Below are 24,304 nucleotides of genomic sequence, written 5' to 3'. Positions count from 1 at the left end.
CAAAAGTTATTCACGTTGCATTTAAACAAATTGTTTCAATGGTCTTTTTCAAGTTCAAGTATTAAGTAAGTGTTCTTATGGAATTTCTTAAAATGAAAAAAATTTGCTGCATACCACATATAAAAAACGTTTTTTGTGTCTGTCTGAATGTCTGCAGACAACATAATTACAACTGTGAAGCCACTCATAAAAGAAGTTTCTCAATTCTGATATGAGGAAACATTTAAGAGAATTCAAAATAATTAGTATAAGAAATATAAATATAACACTGCACAAGATATTCAGAGGGCAAAGCATATTAGACAAGTTGGCGACGCACAAATACATGAACAGGCTTGTGCACAATATACACCTGGGGTAAAGCAAATTACAGAGGCTGGCGACACGTGCAAGATATATATACACATTGCATTATCTACATAGGCAGAATAAATTCTGGTGCACAAAAAAAAAATGTAAAGTAACAAGTGCCAGAAAAATTAATGTACATACTGAGTAAAATATACACAAGGCGTTTTCAACTCAGACATTGAATTGGTTTTTTGTAAAGAATAAATTCCTGATACTTAGCGCCAGAATGAGCTGCCACAACTTTGAGGCCTTCATAGTAATAATGTAAGATACAACATCGTCTCTCAGCAAATGGAGATGGTTGTTGGAGAGGAGACTGACGGGTTAGCCAGGTCTTCATCTCGTTCTTAAACAGTGCCGAAGGTTCTAGCAACAGAAATATTATGGTCGGGTTCCATGTTACTTTGCTGGTGTAGATAGGAATTTTGAGTGAAGAAGAAATATGAATTTACCTCCTCTGAGTTCATGTAGATGTAATCAAATATTACGTTGTCTCGTGCTCGTATTCATATTGTAAAGATGCTTCTAACTAGTGATAATTTGACATTGAGATTTATTCTCCCCAGAGGGGAGTGGGCCAATCCTGGAGGTACTGCAATACCAGGCCGACCCGTGACAGAGGTGGAGCAAGCCCCTAACACTCCGTCATGTTTCAAAAATCAGTTTAATATCGAAGTCCCCCAATGGAGGACGTATCAGATATTAAGCTGATAAGAACAGATACTACACTTTGATCTTAGCCAAAAGGCCGAGAAGCGATACACAAACTTGTCGATATGCCTGACTATCCTCGGCCCTTTTAACTAACAATCAGGTTAGGTAACACAGCATGTCATTTAAATTACTTTTACTATAAAATTTCCGCATATTTGAAATACCTTGTTTTCTTTTCTGACTGAAATTGCTAACTTCAATTTTGTACCGTATTTTTATAGTTAACTTCTTTTGACACTACGCTAAAACTACAGTGGTAAACATCTGCTGTGCAAAACTGTACCTCTCCATGGTGGAGGAGTGATTACGTGGAAAGAAGTGAGAAAGGGAAACAACCCGAGTTCCTCGCTAGCCTTCGTACATGGGAAATAACTTAGCTTGAAATTTGTTTATTCACCCAAACCCAACATTTATGCACACACACACGCTCCACTGTCCTAGGCTTTTGCTTATGCATTTGTGTAAGTCGTAGCCTATGAACAATAATTAATCTGGAAAGTTAACACTGATTGAAACTAAAACAGTTTGAACTTATAACTGAAAAAAAGTACAAGAGCAAAACTGAGTTTACTCAGGTCACAATTAATGAACTCCCTATAATGACATCAATTAAAATATACCAACTTACTGCTTTTCATCCGTACGTGTTTTATTTATGGGATTGATCTCATATATCACACGTACTGCCTTGGCAAAACGACAACTTGAAGTTCCCTGGTTAATTTTCTTGCCCATTATTAATTACCGCTTCATTACTATAAATAAATCACCTACATTACATTTGGTATTCTAATAAAATAGACATGAAAACCACATAAAATACAGCATCTCGAACGTATAACCTAGCTGCTATAATTGCTAAGCTTAGAAAACTAAAACCATGAATGTCACATTTATGTTGCCAAAGTCATACAGGCCTAACAAAACAATGCATCTCCTGAAAATATAATTGTTTCGTTCATCGAATACTGCATGCTCTAATACTAATTAATTGACGATTAGCTGTAAACACTAACATTAGACGCATAGACTGCTACTCCTCCATGAGGGTTATGACCTTTATTTGCATATCACGTGATACGCAACTTGAAAATTTCCCTCTTAGCGCCCATAATAATAAATAACAATTGTGTAAATAGTTTCGATAATTGGATTAATATATTTGTGAGATTAACTGAAAATATTTTAAAATTTATATTTTGACCAATCGTTTAATAACTTAGTCCTAAGTGTGGACTGAGCGTGTAGCAGCAGGAAACAGTCTGCTGTTGTTGACGAAAAGTAGCATTAACGTGGAACAGGGTTTCTCTAGGTTCGCCTATACCATCAGCTGAAAGAGATGTTAAGCAGGCGGCTGAAAAATATAAATGAACACATTTGTAGAGGAAAGCTATAGTGTCAAGCATGGCAGACATGGCTACTGCGTTTTTAGAGCGTCAAGAAGACGAACTGAGTGTTTTGAAAGCGATATTGCTAGACGACGTGGAAGATCTGAGAAGCGGAGATGCTTGGAAAGTGAGTTGCTACACACCAGTTAATGATTCGTTATCGATCATAACGATTCCGCACGTATCGTCCTGTTTCGATAGCCTTTGAGGATAACGGACAGCAAAGATGTAAAATGCATTTTGCTTATCTGGCCGTATTTGCATGGTCTCTAGACTACTCGATCGTATACTCGGACTCCGTTATACAGAAAAGCCATGAAATATCAGGTTGTCTCTCTAATTCTAGAAACAAGATTGACTTGGTGAAATTTACAAGGCAAACTTATAGCATCTAAGTTATAATAGAGCCAATAGAGAAAAGATACGTTGCCCCATCGTTATTGATTGCCTCGGTCAGGATTACACCGTTTTCTTAAGCTGTTTATGTATCATCCCACACCTAAGCACGTCTTTCATCTTGCTGTTTGTAAACATCACACTCATTTCTGCAGCTAGTTCAGTCACTCTTAGGTTTTATTGCAAACAAGCAGTACATGTCTCACACTGGTTAATTTTGTAAGACTATACAGTGGAATTAACAATGACAGTTCATACATCATACATTTCATACTGGAGCAAGGTCTATGTCTACATTATTATGCAATATCCTCCTTCATTGGCAGTTGTATCAATCAATGAAAATGAAAAGTTTATTGCTTGCTGAAAAGAAATATTAACAGTTATTTTTTTAATTTTATGTTTTTAATTCCCCCACTACATGAGAATTAAGATTAAATGTATGTTCAATCTTAGAGCTAAGAGTTGAAAAATTTAACTGCCGAAATATACTACTATCTTGTGGTACATTAGGAAGGATTAAAATTTAAAGGCTGAAGAGAACTCGGAGGAGTCATTTTGAAAATCTAATGGCCTGTTATATGCTTCATTTATTTTGATTTTTTTCGTCGCACAAAAATCACTACTTGCTTTTCACAGGTACAGCGTCCTCTGGAGATGTTGCTAAAACTGTCACCCCAACAGTCACAGACACCAGATGCTCAAGCCTATGCCCATGTTGACATGCATATCAAATGCTCATGGCAGTACCCAGATGTGTAAGACAAAGACTGGTCTGATTGAATTGTAGAGCAGAGCTTTGTATTTCAGTAGATAGTTTGGTCACACAATCAGCAGCCATTTTTTTGGTGCAGTGATTTTAAATACAAATTGTAGTATGTAAATTTTACAATTAATCATTATCACACAATTATTATGGTTTTTATCCCTTTTAAAAAAATTTTTCAATCAGGGTGCCCAACATCACTTTGCAAAACCCTCGGGGTCTCTCTAACTCTGAACTGGCTGAATTGAAAGTGGAACTTGAGAAACTAGCTGCAGAGAGAGTTGGTGAAGTGAGAATTCTTTAATCCTGATTTTGCATGTGTATACTTGGTATGAGCAGAGTGGAGTGCTTTGTGTTGCATTTCTGAAATGTTGGTTTTGTTATTAAACTGTCAAGTTTAATGTTTGCTTTGTATAAGGGAAATGACTCTTCGGTTAACACTGAAAAATTTATTTGTTTTTATGAATAAACTGAAGCAGAAACTTGCACCATTTTTTGTGGCTAACGAAAATGCATGGCATTTGAAGTAAAGTACTTGTCTGGCTAATTGATTGATTGATCATTTGAGGTGATGATCTTGGACCTGGTGCAGTTGGTCCAGCAATACCTGCACAGCCACAACCGACCACCCAGCAAATCCTTCTATGATGAGATGATGAGCAACAAACGCAGACAAGAAGAGGAGCTTGCTCAGCAGCAGCAAAAGCAGCTAGAGCTGCTAAGGCGCAAAGAAGAGAAGGAGGTAAGCAGCAAGTATCTTAAGACCTTTCCAAGGGATTCCAGATGGTAGCAAATCATTTCTGTCATTAAATCTACCCCAAAACTTATATATATACATACCCATCATAACCATATCCATTATTATCTTAAATGTATTGCACCAAAACTATTATTCCAAGGAGATCCTGTATTCTAATCTTTTATTTCTATCGATTGAAGAATACAACTTGATTTCCATTTAAAAGGGTGAAAACGACATTATGTATTTTCAGCGACAGCTGATTGAAGATGAAATTCAACGAAGGCAAGAAGCACTGAGAAATGAATCCAAGAAAAAATGGGATGGAAACAGACAGGTAATTACTGTTTTTGAACAGACATTTAACACACACGGTCTGGACTTTTATTACCCTACATGATATCTAATAACAAGCAGGATTATTATGATTTTTATCCTTTATATTTTACCTTGTTCCACTAAAGACTTTTTTGATGATTTTTGTAATAAACCTGTTAAGAAATCATCAGGATTGGATTATCTTTTTCCTATGTTTAAATTTTAGTTCATTATTTGATACCTTTGACCATCTGGAATTCTTCCTTTTATGTCAAATGCAGGTCTTCATCAAATTTCATGGTTTGATTTTCACACGTAAAACATTCATAAAACGACAACAGTAATTTACAGGTATCCTTTTAAGAGAGGAAAGTCTCTTTTAACAATAGTACAAATTTTTTAAGAAAATATTTTGCTCTGTTGCGCCAAAGATTTGTTTGTTAACAGAAACCATGATCGAGCAATAGCAGAATTTAAAAAAAATATAAAATTAGAAGATTTTCCAGTCAGATCAGCTCACTTTTCAATTATTAGATGGAAATACACCTTGCACCATGTCTTCTATTCAGTTTTGCTCTTACTGTGACAGAGGGATGAAGCAGAGCCTACAGTTGGGTCACCCCACCAAACCTTCCTGGTGGCAGATTCGTCTCACGCCACGCGCTCCATGAGCAGTCCTGTGGGTCCCTCTCCAGGCATCACCCCAATCCCAGCAACTACTTTGGTCACTGCAACAACAATCACTTTAGGTCGTCGGCAGAGGTCAGGCCTTAAGATGAATTAAGTGCTTCATGTTTAGTCAGACTGCAATAAGTACTTTTCATAATTCTGGGAAAAGAACCTTACTTTTGTAAAAATTTTGTTTTTATAAAGAAGGGTAAGGAGGGAGAAAGACGGAGTATGTGTATAATGTATTTAATTTTTGAGGGTTTTTTGGTGGCAGTTTGTTTATGGTATCCTTCCGTGCAACATTCTTTTCAGACAGCAGCAGTTATGTTCGTGGCTGCTTATTTCTTTGTCTGCAAACAAAAAAATAAATGTCTAAGTAGTATTGTATAGGTGTACAAGTAGAAGTATGTCTGGGGCATTTGTCATGTAGACTTCATACTGCATACTCAAACTTTATGCTCGGACTATATGTGTTATAGATCTCTGTGTGTGTTGGATTGCCTCTGTGTGCATGTGCATATGTATGTATGTCTGACAGACGCACCAGCACACCCCATCGTGATTCTGAGTCAGAAGGGGATGAAGTCAGATGTAAGGAGCATGGCAGCACAGGTGTTACAGTACTGGCTTTTAACACACGTTTGGAGCGCACTGTACAACGGGGGAAGTGCTTAGGTTAGTTTTGTTGAAATGACTGTAGTGCAACAGTTGAAAAGGCTGGTGGCTGGCTGTAACAAAGGACTCAAAATTAATGACAATTAAAAAAACACATCAGAGTGTGATAAATATCGCTGACAAGCTTTTATCAAATTTGATTTCTTTTGACACAACAAACTTCAATTAAAGAAGAAAGTGGTACACCTTCATTATCATCTCAGGTCAGAGCAGTACAGGTAGTACTGTCTATGCTGGGCTAGACATCACCACAGGGGAGCTGGTGGCAGTCACAGAATGGGTACTAAAGTGGCGCCACATAGGCAAGAAGGCACATACAAAAGCAACACAAATGGATGAAAAGGATGACAAGGAAGGAGCTACTTACCTCAAACAGGTGAGGTATCCAGCATTTGGCTTTTCAAAGGGTTGAGGATGTACCACAAAATTTAACTTGTGTACGGAAATAGGATGAGGGAGAGAATGCTTGTTTGTGTGCATGCGCAAAAATGCTCACAAGAGAAAGAAAGCAGAGGAAGAAAAGCAGAGCCTGCTTGATGTGTAGATGTCTAGGACAAAGAGAAAGGGAGAGAATTATTTTACAGAAGTGTTTCAAACTGTGGTGCATTAATGCATTTTGTATTACCATTTAAAGCAGAATTCTGTGCGTGAAGATTTTCTTAGGTACTTTTCTTAACTATTTGTGAATTTGGGTCGGGGTTTGTTATCTTAAAAAAGGTCCAGAGCGTTGAACAAGAACTGTCTACACTAACTCGTCTTCATCATGCCAACATTGTGAATTATTTAGCCTTCCGACACCAAAGAGAACCAGGAAGGATCGTTGTTCATGTAAGTATCCTTCTTGCTGAGTTGTAGAGGAATTGGAGGCTTATTTATAACAAGTACTTTGTCCATCTGCTAACAGACATAAATGATTGAGCAATAACATTGTCTACTGCCTGCATGACAGGGTTTTCTCCAATAGGTATGCATGGAGTAGTTGTGAAAATAATTTTAGGTTTATATCTTTATTTGATGAGGTGTCCTGACTAGATTGTTCAAGTTTTATCGATTTTTGCAGGCTTAAGTGTTTTTGCAGGTATCACTTTATCAACATTCATGTCTTCATTTTCATCCATGAGTGTACCTTAAAGATGATGGCGATGATGATAAAGATGCACTTTTATAGTACATTTCTCCTCCTAGGTTGAGGGGAAGATGAAATCACAATCCAAACAGACTGAAGCTGAATGCGAAGATGGAGATAGCAAAGATCTAAGCAATAATTGTGTTTACCGAAGTTTCAAGAAAATAATACAAAAAAAGATAATATGGGAGAACCAATCCCTAGTAAGATTCAGGAAACTGATGAAGAAATTGGGTATTTTTTATAGCTGTCATTTGAAGCATTCAGAACTGACCTATGTTTGAACAGGGTCCAATACATAGAATGTAAAATTTTTTCTATGATCACTTGATGGCCAAACTAATATAAGCTTTTTTATTTTTGCTGAATATTTGGAAACTGTGGACTTTGACTGTATTTTATAAATATAATACTTGGAAGTTTATTAGAACTGTGCGTAGGCAAGATTTCATAATTAAGTTTGCAAAAGTATGGACATAAATTATGCAACAACACAAAATGTGATAATTGTGACCGGCTGAAAAATTGTGTTACCAAAGGGTTTCTTAAAGATCTATGTACAGACTAAATATGTCCAGATTAAGATTATAATAGGCTGTGGCTACAGAACATAAGCTTGGGCTGTGTATTCAGATATTGACGGAATACTGCAGTGGAAGCAGTTTGGCAGTATATTTGCGCCGAAAACAGAACCTTCCCCTTGAGCTCCTTCGTTCTTACACAGAAGGCATACTACAGGGTCTTCAGTATCTTCACAGCAAAACTGTGGTACACAAGCACTTCCGAGTAAGCATCAGCTGTAAAAGTGTAAATCATTTTTCACATGTTTTTTGCCAAGACTTTGGTTTCTTTAGGGTTGTTTCTTTTTTGTGTTTTTTTTTGTTGTTGTTTTGTTTTATATTTTTTTTAGTGGAGGACATTTGCTTGTAACCATGCATTTTCTATGTGTGGATGCTTCTGTACAGATGTGCATTGTAACGTTTTATTGTGAAAACTTACAGAGTAAGTTAATGTAACTGCTTATCTACAGGGATCAATACCAATAGATCTTTTTCATAAAGTGAGCCTGTAGTGTCACATTCTGGTACCACATTTTATTTTTATTTGAATATAAAAAATTTATTTTTTCAGAAAAATAACAGTTATAAGTTATTTATTTTCAGGCATCCAGCATTTTTGTGGATAATACAGGCACTGTGCGACTTGCTGACTTTGGCATTGAGAAGAGGTAAGTTAAGGTGTCGTGAAGGTAAATTACATTTTACAGCAAAGATCTAAGCAATGATACATGGTGTGCCAAGATGCTGGGCAAAAAAAAAAAAATAGTTCTTGCAGACTCATGAAGGATTTAAGAGAGAGCACTAGTTAGTGGAGCTAAAGTCTAAAACTTCAAAGGTGAATACGTTGCATTTCTCAGAAAAATGGGGCAGAAATGTCCTTTCTTTTGTTGGGTATCTCCCTTTTTTCATCTTTAGGTGTGTATATTTTTCTCTTTGCAAAATTTAGATGTTTAGATCTTTTGATCTGCATTCTCTTCTCCCATGCTTCATCTTGAACTCCTAAAATCTGGCATTAAATCCAAATTAGCACATGCTGCATGATCCATTTTACAATTCTTTGATACTTTAGTTACCATAACTTTGGCTTTAAGAAGCTCAAGAGTTAAATGTGTGAATAAAGATCTCATTTATTAGGACTAAGATCTAAAACAAGTGAATGGATCTTGCATTCCCTAGACAGATATGGCCACATATATTTTTTCTTCTTTCATTTTATGCTTTGCATGATTATTTATTTTATTTATTTTTTAATCTATAGGTTAAGCGAGTTGTATCACAGTGTGGAAGCTGCCCGCCCAGGTGTTCGTTTTTCTAGTACCATGCCACCAACCATTGGACGTGGGGGAATGAAAGGAGATATATATCAGATGGTAAGGAAGAGGAAGGAAGTGTCATGTTGTGAGAAGTCTAACAGCTGGTAAGGAAGTATCAGGGTGTGAGAAGTCTGGCTGCTGGAAATGGCAGTGATAAAAAAAAAGGAAAGAAAGTGGGAAATGAGCTGAATGAAGATGTGATTCAGAGACCATTCATTTATGCTGCATTCTGTTTTAATTAACTGAACAGTTAATTCATTTTCAGTTTGTCTTTTTGCATCTTCCTGTGTTTTCTGATTTTATCACAAGAATATGACTTCATATTTTGTAAGACAATATCTGTTGTTTCAGGGGGTCACTGTTTTAGCTTTAGCACTTGGGGAGCCTGTCACAGAGACAGTACCAGTGATACCTACACATCTCCCTCCCCAGCTTATGGACTTCTTGACAAAGTAAGAAGAATAGCCACTACTTGTAGATTATTTTCTCCTGGGGAAAATATGTACATACGTTTTGCATAGAAATTATATATCATTTTTAAGAGGAAATGAGCAGGTCAGGATTTGAAATTATGGTCTGTTTAAAATTTAAGATGGTGATTTGAAGTATCTGCAAAAAAAAAAGTTCTAAGGTATTTACCCTACAATAATCTGTATGACCAACTGTGGAAAGGGAGATGAAAGGAAAGGGCTGGACTGGACATGGGGTCACCTGGAGTGGGTTTGAGCCGATCGACATCGGTGGCGGACCTGGTTGAGGCCTTATGTGCAACCTCATGCACGAAGAGGAATAGATAGATTGAATCTGCATGATCTCTACCTCAGAGGTTGTGTGTACTCCATGCCTTTGAAAGTCTGTGACTTTTAGAGGGAATAATTTATGTGAGAAAATATATTTGATGTTTCTGATGAAAATAACTTATACATGGCTGAGAAAATCTCAAAAATTGCATTAGGTCAAAAGATAGTCAAACAGGAAAGTAAAAGTATCACTTTTATCTTTTGTTTCTGACTTTCCTGTCAGGCCCACACATTTGTGATCTAAGGCTACATGCACACAGTTCAAATGCACACTTGTGTACATACAGTCATGTCTTTAATTACTGTATTATTTAAATCAGGAAGTGTGGAATAAATCTAGATCAATAGCTTGAAACTACTATTCTGTGCACGTGCCCAATTTCCCCCTCCCCTTTTGTTATTGTGTTTGTTCAACCTGATTTTTCACTGTTTATTTTAAACCTATTTGTCATAAAACTTGTGATTTCTAAAGAGTTGTTTCCAATCCTTTATATACCTAACCTTGTGAACTTTGATTATTTGTGCTGTTGATGATGAGGTTTCCTTATGGTTGATTTTGCTCACATAAAACATATAAGGTCCCTACCGTAGGGGCAATGTACTGGATGAGAATGTCTGTGTTGTCTTCAGATGCTTGCTGAAAGATGACCATCTCAGGTGGTCTGCATCTCAGCTGTTAGACCACACTTTTTTAAAAGAACCTATTCATGTGGTGCCAATACCAGCTACTTCTTCAGCAAAGTCGTCTGCTAAGACACAAGAAGGTATGCTTTTTTGGATATATTTTTGAAGTCTTCCTTAGAGAAGAAGATAATAATATTGGAATTTGCAAAGTGCATTTCCCCATGTGGAGGCAAGCTGAATGTGCTGTACATAAAAGACTACACTGCTCCTAAAACCAAAGGGCACAAATATATAACAACAATGCAGATTTATATAGAGCATTTCTCCACTGTACAGCAGACTAGGTGCACTTTAAAAATATTTCTGGATACAGTTTTTTTAAAAAAACACACATGCAAACAGATATAAAATGTATATAACAAACATACAGACACAAACCAAAACACATCAGCAAAAAACTGGCTAGAGACATGTCAACAGGTATAAAAAAATAGAAAAATCTACTCACGAGGCTTTACAGGGGTTCAGGAAAAGACTGGTAGACTGTGAGTGGGGAAAAGATGAATTTAAATTCGAGAAGAGATATGTGATTTGAGATAGCAAACCTCTCCTCAAACTCTTGGTTTTTATCTCTCTCACACGCACACATTTATGCAAGAGTGTGCAAGGTAGACTGATTACTTTAGTCATCTGTGCGTAAAAACTAGTCTTTGTTTTTAGTAATATGTGATTAAAACTGGAGCACATTGTTAAGTAGGTTCACTCCTTTACAGACGAACAAAGGGATGAGAGTGATGATGAAGCAAGCCTTCCATATGTGACATCATTGGAAGCCAGTGGCCAGTCACGGTTAACCACAGAGTTTGAAGTCCTTCGTTCACTTGGGAAGGGGGGATTTGGAGATGTTTTAAAGGTATTTACTTCAGGCTTTTTTATATTAAAAAAATACATTCACTGTTCACATTTTTGCTTGAAGAATTTGTATGTTTTGTGGAAGCTTTGTTCAAAAGCATTCCAAAAGCTTTCTTAGAGATTTGTTAACCAGTCTCACTGCATCACACTTTCAATTATTTTTGTAACTAATGTTTCCAAAAAAGTTAAGATTAATCTTTTTCTCATAACTTTTAATAGTCTCCAATGGTGATTTTTTTTTTAATCCTCTAAAATTGTAACTGGCAAGGTAAATTTGTAGTTGTAACTACATCTTTTATGGCTTTCAAGATCCAGTCTAAGGAAAAGTAATAAACCAAACGTCTTTCTGATTGTTAGGTCAGGAACAAGCTTGATGGAAGGCTTTATGCAATCAAGAGGATTGCACTAAACCCACGTAGCCAGCATCTCAACAAGAAAATCACCAGGGAGGTCAAACTCCTGTCTCGACTTAATCATGAAAATATTGTTAGGTACTGTTATTTAGTGCTTTGTTGTTTGATGAAGTGAAATGCTTGTAAAATTGTTTTTAAATCTTTTCTGGTCTTTGATGAGATTTAAAAATTTTTCAAAAGCAACATTTCCTTTATAAGTGGGTGGGGATTAAAAAATAATTCAGAAAACATGGAAAGCCATTAACCATCTAACAAATAAACAACAAAAGCTAGTCCTACATATCCCAATTGTCATTGTCGCTGTCCTCCATGCTTATCCCACCATGTTTACAACTGTTTTCAGATACTACAATTCTTGGATTGAGCTGAGTGATGACCCAGCCTGCTCAGACTCCTCCTCCAGCATTACGCCATCTTCAAAACTTTCTCCTTCACCATCCTCGCAGCAGCATCAGCAGCAGAACAAACCACCTGTACATCCTCTTCTTCCTAAAATAAGCCCAAAGAATGAGCTGGACATGTTTAATGACATTGAGAAATTTGCCCCACAGATGGCTGGTGACAGCTCTGAATGGAGCATCCAGAGATCGTTTGATGTTGCTGCTATACCAGAAGACTCGGCATCTGATTCCGATGATGATTTTGGAAGTGTCTTTGGAAACTCTTTTTTGTAAGGCAATAACAAATTACTTGTAGCCATCTTGAAACAAAAGGCCAGAATTGTTAGTTATCTGATAATGCTTTGTAGTCTCTTCTTTGACTGCACTAGATGACATCACCATAGGTGATAAATGGTTACACTAGCTCTTTAGCATCAAAAAATTATCTCCCTGACAGTGATCTAGCATGTGCCTGCATGAAGAGACTCCACTAGTCAGGTGAACAACTGCCCTCTCACAGAGATAAAAGGCCAACACTTTCTAGAGTGTCGAAGGGTAAGGAACAAGGTCACCAGCTAATGATGTTCCCGGTGGCATAACTGATGACTTGAGCTCTTGGCACTTTTAGAGTTTAGTTTATGAGTTCTAAAAATAGCAGCCATCACGTTTTCAGCGTTGTTGTAGTTTGTAAGGAAAAAAAAAATCCAAGGAAGAGAGAATGGTGTCTATGTTTAGTCAAACTTATGACCATCCATTTTCTTGATAACACATTTTAAGCTGATTTAACTCACAAATTCCAAAATGGAAAATGCAAGTTGGTGTCCAGCATTTTAACTGCAGTACTTCAGTTAGATGAAAGAGCCACTGACAGAATGTTAAGAAAATTGTTTTCATTTGTTTAGTGGCCGGTTAAACCAGTCAGAGAGTGTTCTTTTTGATGAAGGTGACAGTAATGGCGGTGAACAGATAGAAGATTATGCAAAGGTGAGATCATAAGTCTGGCTGTTGTAGCTAACATTTAATGCATAGATGATGATGGTTTTTTTTTTCTGTCCTGTTCTTTTGTTGTCAGACATCTTTCAAGCTAACTTTGCTTTGCATGCTATTGATAAAGCAGATATTGTTGCTCTGATTGTGAATAACATTTGAGGCATCTTTTGAAGAGATGTTTGTGCTGCAGACGAAAGTCCCTAAGAAGACTTTGTCTGAAAGCAGTCCTTCTTTGTGGAGTGCACCAGAGGAGACCCCAAAACTTCAGTATCTCTATATTCAAGTGAGTTTCCTGTAACATTTGATCTGTTGCAAAATCATTTCAGATAAACAACGTATGGTTTGCCAGTTTGTGTAGGTGTTCTGTGATAAAATTAGCAACAGCTTGTTTTCTGCATAGTCCTGTTTTGACTAGCTGTTCCTCACTCTAGATGAAACATCATGTATAACAGGTGTCCATTCTACTGGATGCTTAATTACCTCTTTCTCTGTCAAAATTAAATGCAGCATATGTTTCAAGATGCTAACTTAGTTATCCTCTCTTCAAGTAGGACCTTTGTGTTTTATTGGACATCAGTTAATTGTTCTTGCCACAGATGGAATACTGTGAGAAAAGCACACTGAGGAACTGCATTGATGCAGGCTTGTCACAGGATATGGATCGAGTGTGGCGTCTTTTCCGTGAGATCATTGAAGGGCTTCTTTACATCCATGAGCAGGTATTCAAGCAACATTACACGATCAACCAGTGAATTAAAAAAAAAGTTGTTATTCTGCTAGGGTACCACATTGACTAATACGTTGATTTTTTGAAAATTACAGAATCATGGTTTCAACAATAATTTTTTTTTGGGGGGGGGACTTTTCTTTAAATGGCTATCATCATAAAAATGTTATTTAAGGGATGTTGAAAGATGCTGATTTTGTTATTTCTTTTTATGGTGTTTACATGAAAAATGTGCACTTAATTTTATAGGCTTTTCAAAGAATAAAAATGTATATACATCTCTGCTCGTTAAATACAAAAGATTATGTGTATGAAAAAGTGTAACAATTATTTTTTTGCATATGGATGTTGTTTGCTTATTTGAAGGGTTTTCTGAATCTTGATATTTTGGGTGTTTCACTTATAAGAGCATGATTCATCGAGATCTGAAGCCAGTTAACATCTTCTTAGACTCAAATGACCACGTGAAAATTGGAGACTTTGGTCTTGCAACGACAGATATTGTCAAGGTGAGTTATCTTTTCCACACAAAGGTGATAGACTTTTAATGCATAAACACACACACTCTTTCTCTCTTGTCGGCAATCAGCTATTCACACAATTATCTGGTCTGCACCAGGGCTTAGTGCAGGGAAGACTTCATGAATATGTTTCAATAACCACTGCCTGCTGGAAGTAGCTGAGGTAGAGTCAAACACTCTAGAGGGGAACTTTTAACTATGTATGCTTCATCTTTTTTGTCCTCCAATTACAAGATCATTTTCGTTGCAAAAATCACATGGTCTGCTGCCATCGTCAGTTACATACCCTATACCTTCCTTTCCCATGGATCTTTGTTCTTTCATTCTTGCTGCATACTCTAGCATTGAGGTCTCCTATACTATTATAACATCATGGTTTGTGATGTTTTCCATTGCTGCCTGTATGCTGTTGTAGAAATCTTCTTTCGTCCTCTTCCTCATCTGTGGGTGCATAGCAGGATGGAAAGCTTGATGAATCTGGAGCTGTGCCTAGTATACATCAGGCATTTGCTGATGGCTTCCATTCTAATAGGGAGTTCTTGTATTGTTTTGGGATAATCATTGGCAACCCCTTCTCTGTGTTGATTGTCATTCCTTCCAGACCACAAAATATTGTCAAAGAGAAGATCAAGTCAGTGTAGATGCATTTCTTTGAAAGTCTATGCTAACTTTCCTGTTTGGTTCAGTATTCTCACATTCCAGCATCAAATAGTAATGAGATTTTTGGGTAAGAGGTTGGCTGTCAGGTTGGGAATGTCCCCAGGCATCATAACGTCAATTGCCTGGTCTGCCTCTTCACTGTCACTGTTTGATGGGCTGTCTCTATCTTCAGTAACTGTATTTTTTTACAGGAATGAATTATTAGTCCATGGCCCAAACCCCTGGAGGACCAGTGGACCACTCTTAGTCTGATCTCTACCCTTTGATCTGTGTGACATTGGTAACCCTGCCAAGAACTAGTGCTGTTGTCTGTAAAGTTCTAATAGTCGAAAAGTGCAAGCCTTCTGACCATGGCCAGGTGGTGGTCCAACAGGGGGGGTCTTTTTTTCTCTTAAAGCTTCAAAATTTTCTGAATGTTTTCCATACTGTGTAAAGCAAGTAAGACTTATAGCATACAGAAGCATATGAAGCATACAGAGTTAGACCGTCCCTCTAAAGTGCTTGACGGCCTCAAGTCATAACATTTGTGTGATAAATCAAATAAAAAAATTCTGTGCCAAACAGCAACAAACAAGCATACTGGATTCAGCTTTACCACCTCCTGTATATCTGGACACCCTCATGAGTTCGTCACGCTCAGGCAGTGGTGATGGAAACCTCACTGGAAAAGTAGGAACGGCTCTCTATGTCAGCCCCGAGATGATGACTGGTGGCAGCAAGCTTCATTACACCCAGGTATGTTCTTTGCGATGTCACCTGTAACACTTTGCTTCATATATCTTATCCATCCTCTTGTTCTTGTTACTTGGTTCTCTTTGTGTTTTCTGAATTTGATTTTATTCTTTGTTTAGTACGGTTGTTTGTTCTTTTATAGTTTATATGTTACTTGTTTGTTTTCCTGTCCCTCGTATGCTGTCTATGTTTCGTTCTTGTTCTTAAGAGCATACTCCTTAGGAATGTGAGTACGTGCTTTACAAATTTTGCATTTATTATTATTATATCATTGTCTTTGAGATGGTTTGCAATGGAACTTGCTGTAATTTCAGAAAGTGGACATATACAGCCTGGGCATCATCTTCTTTGAGATGGTGTACAAGCTGTTGCCCACTGGGATGGAGCGAGTCAAAGTTCTGACCAGTCTGCGACAGCCAGATATCATCTTTCCTGAGGATTTTGATGAGTTAGGGCTAAGGAACCAGGTCTGGCAACTTGTCATTTTTTAGTTGAGGTTTCTTTGCATTGTGGATCTAACACAAGAACAATTCAGGTTTATTTCTTCATTTCTACTTTCCTAAATCTTTGTATTCCATCATTTAAAAAAATTTAGATTATATAATTGCATCTTTTTTGCATGGGACAAAAAAGTTAGTTAAATGCAGAAAGGAGTGTCATAAATGTGTACTAGGACAGTATCTCTTTATCGTCATGCATGTTTATTTTAAATAGGAGTTTACATTGTCACATTTTACAATCCATAAAAGGAGAAAAGTATTTTGTAATGTATAGCTTTATTATTGCTTTATGTAAAGAATAAAACAACAATATATAGATGCAGCTAAGCACAAACCTGAAGCAGAAAGTGGATAAACAAGTGGTTAGAACACTGGCATTGTAAGTCAGGACAATTGTGCCAATTCAATATCCAGTTGATGCAGCACACTCAGCTATCAGCTAATGTGTACCTGACTCATTAAAGGGTTGTGTAAGATGAGGCAGCTAGGAAAAAAGATGGGCACCACTCTTACAAAAAGCTGACCCTGAGAAAAGTGTACTTTCTTAACACCTCACTCCCCAGTGACTGAAAGGTTAGGAGACTACTTGTGCCTAAACCTGAAGCACTCAACAGAAAAACATAGGACAATATCAAAATAAAAATATAACTTTTTGTTTTCTCTGGTTTTTTCATTTGGAATAGAAATATCTAAGCTGAGCACATGAAATGTCATTTTAAAGGAAGATTATTGTATTATTTATCAATGCCAGGCAGCCATTATTCGCTGGTTGCTGAACCATGATCCCAGTAAGCGTCCAAGTTCCAAGGAGCTGCTGCAATCAACTTTGCTTCCACCGCCACAGATGGAAGAAGCAGAACTGAATGAAATTCTTCAGTCAACAATTGCCAACCCCCAGTCATCCAGCTATAGACGCATTATGTCCGCCCTTTTCTCTCAGCAGGTCAGCAATGTTACCGATTTCACCTTCAACATGGATCACAAGGTAAGAGGATCTGCTGGGGAAGTTTGGTTATTTGTGTGTCTGTGTGTGTACATTGTTTAGTTTCTTGATTTTAGGTACAGGTATTTATTTTGTGATTTTCCTTTGAAATAAAGTTTGACGATAAAGCTTGTTTTGTTTCTGTGTGCAGAGTGTGGTCAATGTCAAAACAATTCTGCAACAAGGTGTGGCTATGGAACGTTTAAAGCACTTATTTCAGCGCCACGGTGCTGTCAAGCTTAACACCCCTCTCTTGATGCCCTGCCCACCATGCTACTCACCAGAGGCACAGCTTCCTTGTTTTTTGGACAATAATGGGGGCATCGTCATGTTACCATATGATCTGAGGGTAAGTTTATAGATCTGCTTCAAAGCGCCCTTTCAAAATACCAAGAATGTGTGTCTTCTGGAAACTTTCTTTTTTTAAAGTTCTTAGCTTTAAAGAACTTAAATTAATTTGGATAATTTTAATCTTGTGAGATTTTAAATATCTATCATTATAATCAGATATGATTCAATCTAGCCTAAATTGTATTGAAGGTAGAATACAGAATTTAATTGGTTACTTAAAATATTGAATCAGAGGAATTTTTTTAGTAACAGAAGAAATTTTTAAAAAAAATGACAACAGCTTATTTTAATAGTCAGATTGAAAACACAGACTAGTTCCCAAACTAAAGCCATACATTTAAAAAATGTAATTTTTCCTCAGAATGCTGCTTAGGAGTACATTTTTAATGTTTAGATTCCATTTGCGCGGTTTGTGGCCCACAACCACATCAGTAGCTTGAAGCGCTACAGTGTGGAACGTGTCTACAGACAAAAGAAGGTTTTTGGCTTACATCCCAGAGAACTGATGGAGTGTGCCTTTGACATAGTCACTCAAACCCACTCCTGCACTGCACCTGATGCAGAAGTATTGGCCCTGGTTGAGGAAGTCATCAAAGAATTCCCCAGCTTGCAAGTTAGTGGTTGAACTTTTTCTTTGCTTATCTTTAGTGCTGTTTTCTTGTCATCTCTTGAGGGGCTTTAAGTAGTATGCTTTCTTTTTAAAACTCTTTCTGTAGCGGTCTTGAAACAAACAAAAAAAATTAAGATCTGGGGCAGTTCTTAACTCATTCAGTGCAGATGAGAAGCAACATGATTTAACATTATTTAGAACAGTAGTGTTGGCACAAATATGATGTATTTCAATATTGACATCTATTATCCTACAATAAAGACAACTATAGTTGACACACCGTTTTAAAGAGCATTTATTAAACATTTAAGTGATGTGATTTTCAAGAAATAAAGTTTTTATTTTCTTGTATTAAATTCAAATGAAAGATGGCAACTGTATAGAACGGAGAGCATCTGTCGTAAAAGTAGGTTACAGGGCAGAAATTTAAAATGTTTGTTTACAAAATATATTGGACCCGCCACCACAAAATGAGTCAAAAATGAAGTTAAAAATTTTTTTTATAATTAAAATCTACAGGTTTTGAGCTTTCTTTTGATTGTCCTTTGAGTCCCAAAATTTATTGAGTTATACAGGTTTGAAATATGCAAGTATAGTATCAGTCATTTTGAGAAAAGCAGGTCCAAAACCTGGTCTGCTGGTGAGGTGTTGCTGCGGCCCTATGCTCCTCAAGGAATAACAAGGAATAAATACACACAACACATGTTTTTCAGCCAACACACATGGGTTTTCCTTCTACATTCACATCAGGATGAAAAAAATATAAAGCTACATCATTTCAAATCACAAAAAATATGCAGAGCATTGAAAATTTGTAAGTTTTTAGTACCTTAACCTGTTAGTAAAAAAAAAAAATCAGCAGTGAAAGAAAAGTGTTACTGCATTCCAATCAACATGCACAATGACAGAAAAATATAACAATACTCAAAACATTTATGTCCCCCTTCTCGTAAAGGTGAATTAAGCGAATGATACATTTTTGTCAGAATAATCACTGTTCTCTGAAAAAGTGTTTCCCTCACACCCAGATTCAGTAAAGTTGCTTGCTAAATCATCTACAGTACCATCTTTCCCAAAATATTCTGTAATTTATCTTCCCAGTTTTTTACTAGTCTGAATATTAAAGAGTCGAAGATTGATCAGAATTAAGTAAAGCTGATAATTCTTTATCAGTAAGATGCTTTTTTGCCATTCTATCGCTTTATGCAGCACTTTGAAAGTGTGAAGAAAGACTCGTGGAAGCAACGAGTTGCCTCACCAACAGCCAATTGCTCTGCATGTTTCTTCTCGTTACCAAGGACAAGTCAGTATTCGATTATCCCATTGGATAGCGTTGGGATCAATGACCAGATTTACATCCTCATAAATTTTTGAAGACAGAGCTTATGATTAATTAATTCGTGAGTTACTAATTACAGAGATTGAAAATACAGACTCCAGGCTCTCTGGTAAATTATAGTACTATATGACAGATGTGGTACCAAACAACATTTTAATTTCATCATTTGCCAAAATTGAAACTTATTGCTGTGGGGGTACCTCAATTAAAATATATTTTAAGACCATTTCTCACTTCTATTTTAACACCTAGTGTATTTCACTGTTTAATGACCAAGACATTTATTTTCACAAAAAAATGTGAAACTACACAAAGTTCACCAAAATCACCTTTCCAAGCTTCTGCTACCAAACTGCTGTGTGCAAGTTAGGACTCATTTCATGGTGGCGGGTCATATATACAAAAATAAAGGGTTAACTAATGAAATATTATATTACAATATACATTACACTTTAAACATTGCTTACTATTATATTGTTATTTTCATCTCTTAGAGTACAAGTCCATGTCGAATTATGTAACTGGCAACCATCTGAAGCATGACTCTTGAACAACTGGCTTATTGCCCACTTTCAAATACAACAAAATGCCTGATAGGTTGACTATTTAAGCTCCTCAAGGGAAATAATTTACAGTAAAACAATCCCTCAAGAAACCAACAGTTTCTTACCTTATAAATTCATTTGTGTACAGTGTGATGTGTTTTGTGACATTATCCAGTTTGCATTACCATGTGCAAAACACACCGTAGCTGTGAAGCCATTTGCTTTTGCTGCAGCAAAGAGTGTAGAATGATTTAAAGTCAGTTCCACACTGTAGGTAATGTTCTCTAGATTATTTTTCTTTGCAGCCTGAAATACTTGTAGGAAGTATTGTATTTTAAAAACAGCTGCCATGATATGCTATTTCGCCAAGTCAGAATTCTTTCTTATTGGCCCAGAGTTGACAGAATGTGACAGTCCAATGCTGTGTTTTGTCATAGAACCGCCAGTACAGAGTGTGTGTGAATCACTCTCTCCTGCTGCAAGCTGTACTGCTTCATTGTGGCATTCCCCAAGACCAGCTGACCTCTGCTGTGGCTGCAGTGGCTGATTGTCAGGTGGCTGTTTAGTACTTCTTGTAAATAGTTTCTTTTTTCCATGTTTTTCTAAAGACCTGGCAGCAAACTAAGTCCATGAGTTTCTCATGCAAGACAATAAAGTTGTAAACTGCATAGGAAATAACTTATACTGATTGTCTGTTGGCAGTTATATTTTGTTATATTTCATTACACATTTTTCCCTAACAGCTTAGGCTTTTTAGGGAAGATAAATTTTGTCACACTTTCTTCAGCATATGTGGAAACAGTCTTGTGGCTAGAGCACAAGCGCCATCTGCACAGAGTACTTCCCCAAGTAGACTCAGATATTATATGGGTGTTTTGACCTCTTTAGAGAGTTGAGGAAGGAAAGTGTGCAAGGGCGAAGAATGGTCAATGCAATCACAAATATTTCTCTTGAGAAAAATGCAATCTCCTAACATTTCACTCATCAGCAACCAAAAGCTTGCCTTTACCTTTTGTCTTCAGATATCCAATTTTTTTTGGTATGTTATGTCACCTAGGCCACTGAATCCAACAAGCTGTTTACAGTACTGAGCAATTTGAAGCCACAGTTGCCTAGCACAGCCTTGGCACAGCTCATTAATTATTTACTGCTTGAGGAAAGCTTTGCTAAAGTGTCTGCTAGTCTACGACCAGTCATTCGCAATCAGGGCCCAGCAGGAACTTTTGCTAAACAGGCTCTGCATGAGATTGAGTCCATTCTTGCCCAGGCAAAGACACTGGGCCTCAAAATGGAGGTAGGTGGTAGAAGTTGCTGCAGCTGGTATTTGTGATTCTCTCAGCCTTGGCATTCAGGAGCTAAAAAAGGGATAAGGCCATTGTAGAAAACAATGAATTAAAAACAAATGATTGTGGAAGTAAACAATAGTCATTTTATTCTAAGAAAAGGGGAAATATTTTAGCTTTTGCAGGAAAGTGAGAGAAAATTATTGCAGATGATGTTTGATTGCTTCTTTCGTCATGCAGGTGTACATGTGTGTGGGTATGTCGTATGGCATGCGGCAGTTCTCTGGAATTATTTTTCAAGTCTTCCATCGCACCATACGCAAAAAACGAACCATCACAGAAATTCTTGCAGTTGGTGGAAGATATGACAAAATGGTAAATTCTTTCAACTGAACACTCTATTAAGAATGTATAGAATGCATTGTTGTATATACCTCAAATGAAGCATAGGTAATGCATAAGACTGGTAATGTTTTAGAACCTGAGAGCATGGTCTATCATTGTGATGAAAAGACGCAAGACAGACATTTTCATTGTTCTTGTCTGTGATCGAATAATAATTAAGAAAGCAAGCTGGCTACTGATGACATCATATCAAGGAAAATAAAAGTGAGAGCCAAAGAAAAACCAATGTTATTCAAGTGACAGGTTTTGAAAAATAAAAGACGTAGCATGTTTTTCCTTAATCAGTGTTGTTCTGCTCAGATATACAAATTTCGTCCACCTGCGGGAATTCATGATGCATCAGTCCCTTGTCAGGGAGCTGTTGGTGTCAGTTTTGCCTTTGATCAGCTGGTTAGCTCCCTCCTAGAAGAGAAAGGGGTAAGAACTTGTGGTGGCAAATGAAACATTCCTCTTTGACTTTATCAGATGACATAACTATTGGAGTTTTATTTTCTTTTACATCATTAGCCATATAACTGCTCCCCACTGTAACAGCAAAATTTAAAATATAGGGTATAATTAACTTTATTAGTCACTTCCCTTAAATTACCCTCTATACACACACACACCATACATACTTTCAGCTGACCACCAGTTGTCTTCTATGGCTGACCAAACAGTATGCTTCCATGTCATCAGTCTGTTACAAATTTCCTCTTGATGACCTTTCTTCTTGCCAGTGGCTGCCATTTGTGCATGATAGTCTTGTTTGCAAAAAGTCGCCAATCTGTTTCTGTTTTCTACCCTCCACCCCTGGTTAGGGCCTGATCCAGGAACCACATCAATGCACATTCATCTCACCTGTTTGACAGTTGATTCCTCAAATGTCAAATAATCTCACAATCATTCTGACTGTTTAGTCAGTACATAGTCATTCACACCTTCTAGGAGCTTCCACAAACTTTGGGTTCAATATATCGTCTCCCATGCATGCACACACTCCTGACTAAGCTATTTCCCTTGCATGCATCCAACCATTTTTGCCACACATTACCTCGCATTCATACACAAAAACTCATGATGATAGACTATATAATTATCAGGGGACCGATGCACCAGTGACAATATTCAAATCAAGTATGGCAAGTCATTCTGCTGTGGTGCTAGTTTTTGTCCCCTCACCACACTGTTTCTCCTAACACAGATGCAGACCCCAGCTCCTTGTGATGTTCTTGTGTGCACTGTTGGCCACAACGCCTTGATAAAGGAGCGCCTGACCATTGCCCGTGACCTCTGGGCTGCTGGCATTCAAACAGATGTCATCTACGATACTTTAAAGGTGAACAGGTGCATGTGACAGTGTGTGAAACCTGGGTTTTTTTGGAATTGTTTTGATTGGTGGTTGTGTGTCTGCAGGCATGTGTGCATGTTCATGCATCCTTGCAAATGTTTGCCTGAAAGAGACAAAATATTAAAAGAGACAATTTCTGCTTTGGTATTCAGTGTCTTATGTTCTGGTTACCCATTCAGTCAGCATTCCTATGTATCAGTTATAATCAGTTATATTAAGTGAGTGGATTTTTTTTATTTTTGAACATTGTTCCATGTTTTTCCAGTTTTGCCTTGCACATTTTTCGCCCTGCTACAGATTGAAATACTGAATTGGAAGTGACCCTCCCCTCTGTTTCAGAGTGTTGAAGAAATCCAAGATTTCTGTCGCACAGCTGGCATTGCTTTCTTGGTCATTTTGAAGGATGGAGAAAATGGCTATGTCAAGGTATTCATATATTTTCATGGCAGTAATGACATACTGAGTTAGATGTGCTTGATTAAAATATCTTTTGAATGTTTTAATGTCATTGTCACCAGTGATGTGACTGAGACAGATGACACATTTATTGCCAGACTTATTGTACTCAGGTATGCACATCACCAAACATCAAAATGTGCCATTGCCCTATTGTTCTAAAAAGTTTAGTGACAGTCCCCACCTCATCCTTCCCCCAGTACTTGTAAAATATGCTTCAAAAGATTGTTGTTGTATTTTTGTTGATCACTTTATGTGCACACATGCACAAACACACACACAAATCCACATATATTTTTCTTGTTGGTTTTGGAACCCTCCACAATGGCTGACTAGGTGTTTAGATTTTTTTCTTTTTTTGGCGGATGGGAAGATGTTGAAATTTTTTAAATATCCTGCCTATACTAATTTTTGTAAAAGAATTAACATTACTCTTGTACAGGTGAAAACTGTAGACAGCAAGATATCAGAGAAGCGAATTTTGACCTCAGAACTTATCGACTTCATTCAGCTCAAACTGGCAGCCATGAAAATGTAGGTACAGCCCTCTAGCTGACATTTTCTGAAAGGCAGCAGTTCTCTTCACTTTCTTCTGTTGCTTTGTCACTTAGGGGAAAAAAGTAAATTTGGACATTTTCATGCGAAGAATGAAAGATTACTTTTAGAAAGAAATTAGAACACAAGTGAAGGGCTGTATGCATGTGTGTGTGTTTTTGTGAGTGCATGTGC

At 37.1% G+C, this 24,304-nt stretch overlaps 1 protein-coding gene and 1 non-coding gene across 2 annotated transcripts in view; one reads left to right on the top strand and one right to left on the bottom strand.

The window, feature by feature from the left end:
* Nucleotides 1-918: 918 nt before the first annotated feature.
* On the bottom strand, nt 919-1,111 carry LOC112571372. The gene has a single exon (XR_003100802.1). It is a non-coding gene; the product is annotated as a U2 spliceosomal RNA (small nuclear RNA).
* Nucleotides 1,112-2,318: 1,207 nt separating this feature from the next.
* The window catches only part of LOC112570502 (eIF-2-alpha kinase GCN2-like), a 32,984-nt gene continuing 10,998 nt past the window's right edge, over nt 2,319-24,304 (top strand). The window contains exons 1-33 of the mRNA XM_025248941.1: nt 2,319-2,580; nt 3,489-3,607; nt 3,802-3,904; nt 4,184-4,357; nt 4,608-4,691; nt 5,262-5,434; nt 5,880-6,016; nt 6,220-6,392; nt 6,734-6,844; nt 7,776-7,928; nt 8,306-8,370; nt 8,961-9,072; nt 9,367-9,467; nt 10,446-10,579; nt 11,213-11,352; nt 11,709-11,842; nt 12,108-12,434; nt 13,047-13,128; nt 13,325-13,417; nt 13,731-13,853; nt 14,269-14,370; nt 15,607-15,777; nt 16,089-16,241; nt 17,026-17,259; nt 17,408-17,605; nt 18,002-18,220; nt 20,539-20,655; nt 21,159-21,395; nt 21,625-21,759; nt 22,090-22,206; nt 22,973-23,107; nt 23,459-23,545; nt 24,018-24,109. Coding sequence (XP_025104726.1) covers nt 2,470-2,580; nt 3,489-3,607; nt 3,802-3,904; nt 4,184-4,357; nt 4,608-4,691; nt 5,262-5,434; nt 5,880-6,016; nt 6,220-6,392; nt 6,734-6,844; nt 7,776-7,928; nt 8,306-8,370; nt 8,961-9,072; nt 9,367-9,467; nt 10,446-10,579; nt 11,213-11,352; nt 11,709-11,842; nt 12,108-12,434; nt 13,047-13,128; nt 13,325-13,417; nt 13,731-13,853; nt 14,269-14,370; nt 15,607-15,777; nt 16,089-16,241; nt 17,026-17,259; nt 17,408-17,605; nt 18,002-18,220; nt 20,539-20,655; nt 21,159-21,395; nt 21,625-21,759; nt 22,090-22,206; nt 22,973-23,107; nt 23,459-23,545; nt 24,018-24,109 — 4,646 coding nt within the window. The 5' untranslated portion in view covers nt 2,319-2,469. The remainder of the gene's footprint in view (nt 2,581-3,488; nt 3,608-3,801; nt 3,905-4,183; nt 4,358-4,607; nt 4,692-5,261; nt 5,435-5,879; nt 6,017-6,219; nt 6,393-6,733; nt 6,845-7,775; nt 7,929-8,305; nt 8,371-8,960; nt 9,073-9,366; nt 9,468-10,445; nt 10,580-11,212; nt 11,353-11,708; nt 11,843-12,107; nt 12,435-13,046; nt 13,129-13,324; nt 13,418-13,730; nt 13,854-14,268; nt 14,371-15,606; nt 15,778-16,088; nt 16,242-17,025; nt 17,260-17,407; nt 17,606-18,001; nt 18,221-20,538; nt 20,656-21,158; nt 21,396-21,624; nt 21,760-22,089; nt 22,207-22,972; nt 23,108-23,458; nt 23,546-24,017; nt 24,110-24,304) is intronic.

The sequence above is a fragment of the Pomacea canaliculata genome, linkage group LG8 (genome assembly GCF_003073045.1).
Source record: "Pomacea canaliculata isolate SZHN2017 linkage group LG8, ASM307304v1, whole genome shotgun sequence".
NCBI lineage: Eukaryota > Metazoa > Mollusca > Gastropoda > Architaenioglossa > Ampullariidae > Pomacea > Pomacea canaliculata.
The sequence above is the reverse complement of the archived record's forward strand: the minus strand, read 5'-3'. Positions and strand labels throughout refer to the sequence as shown.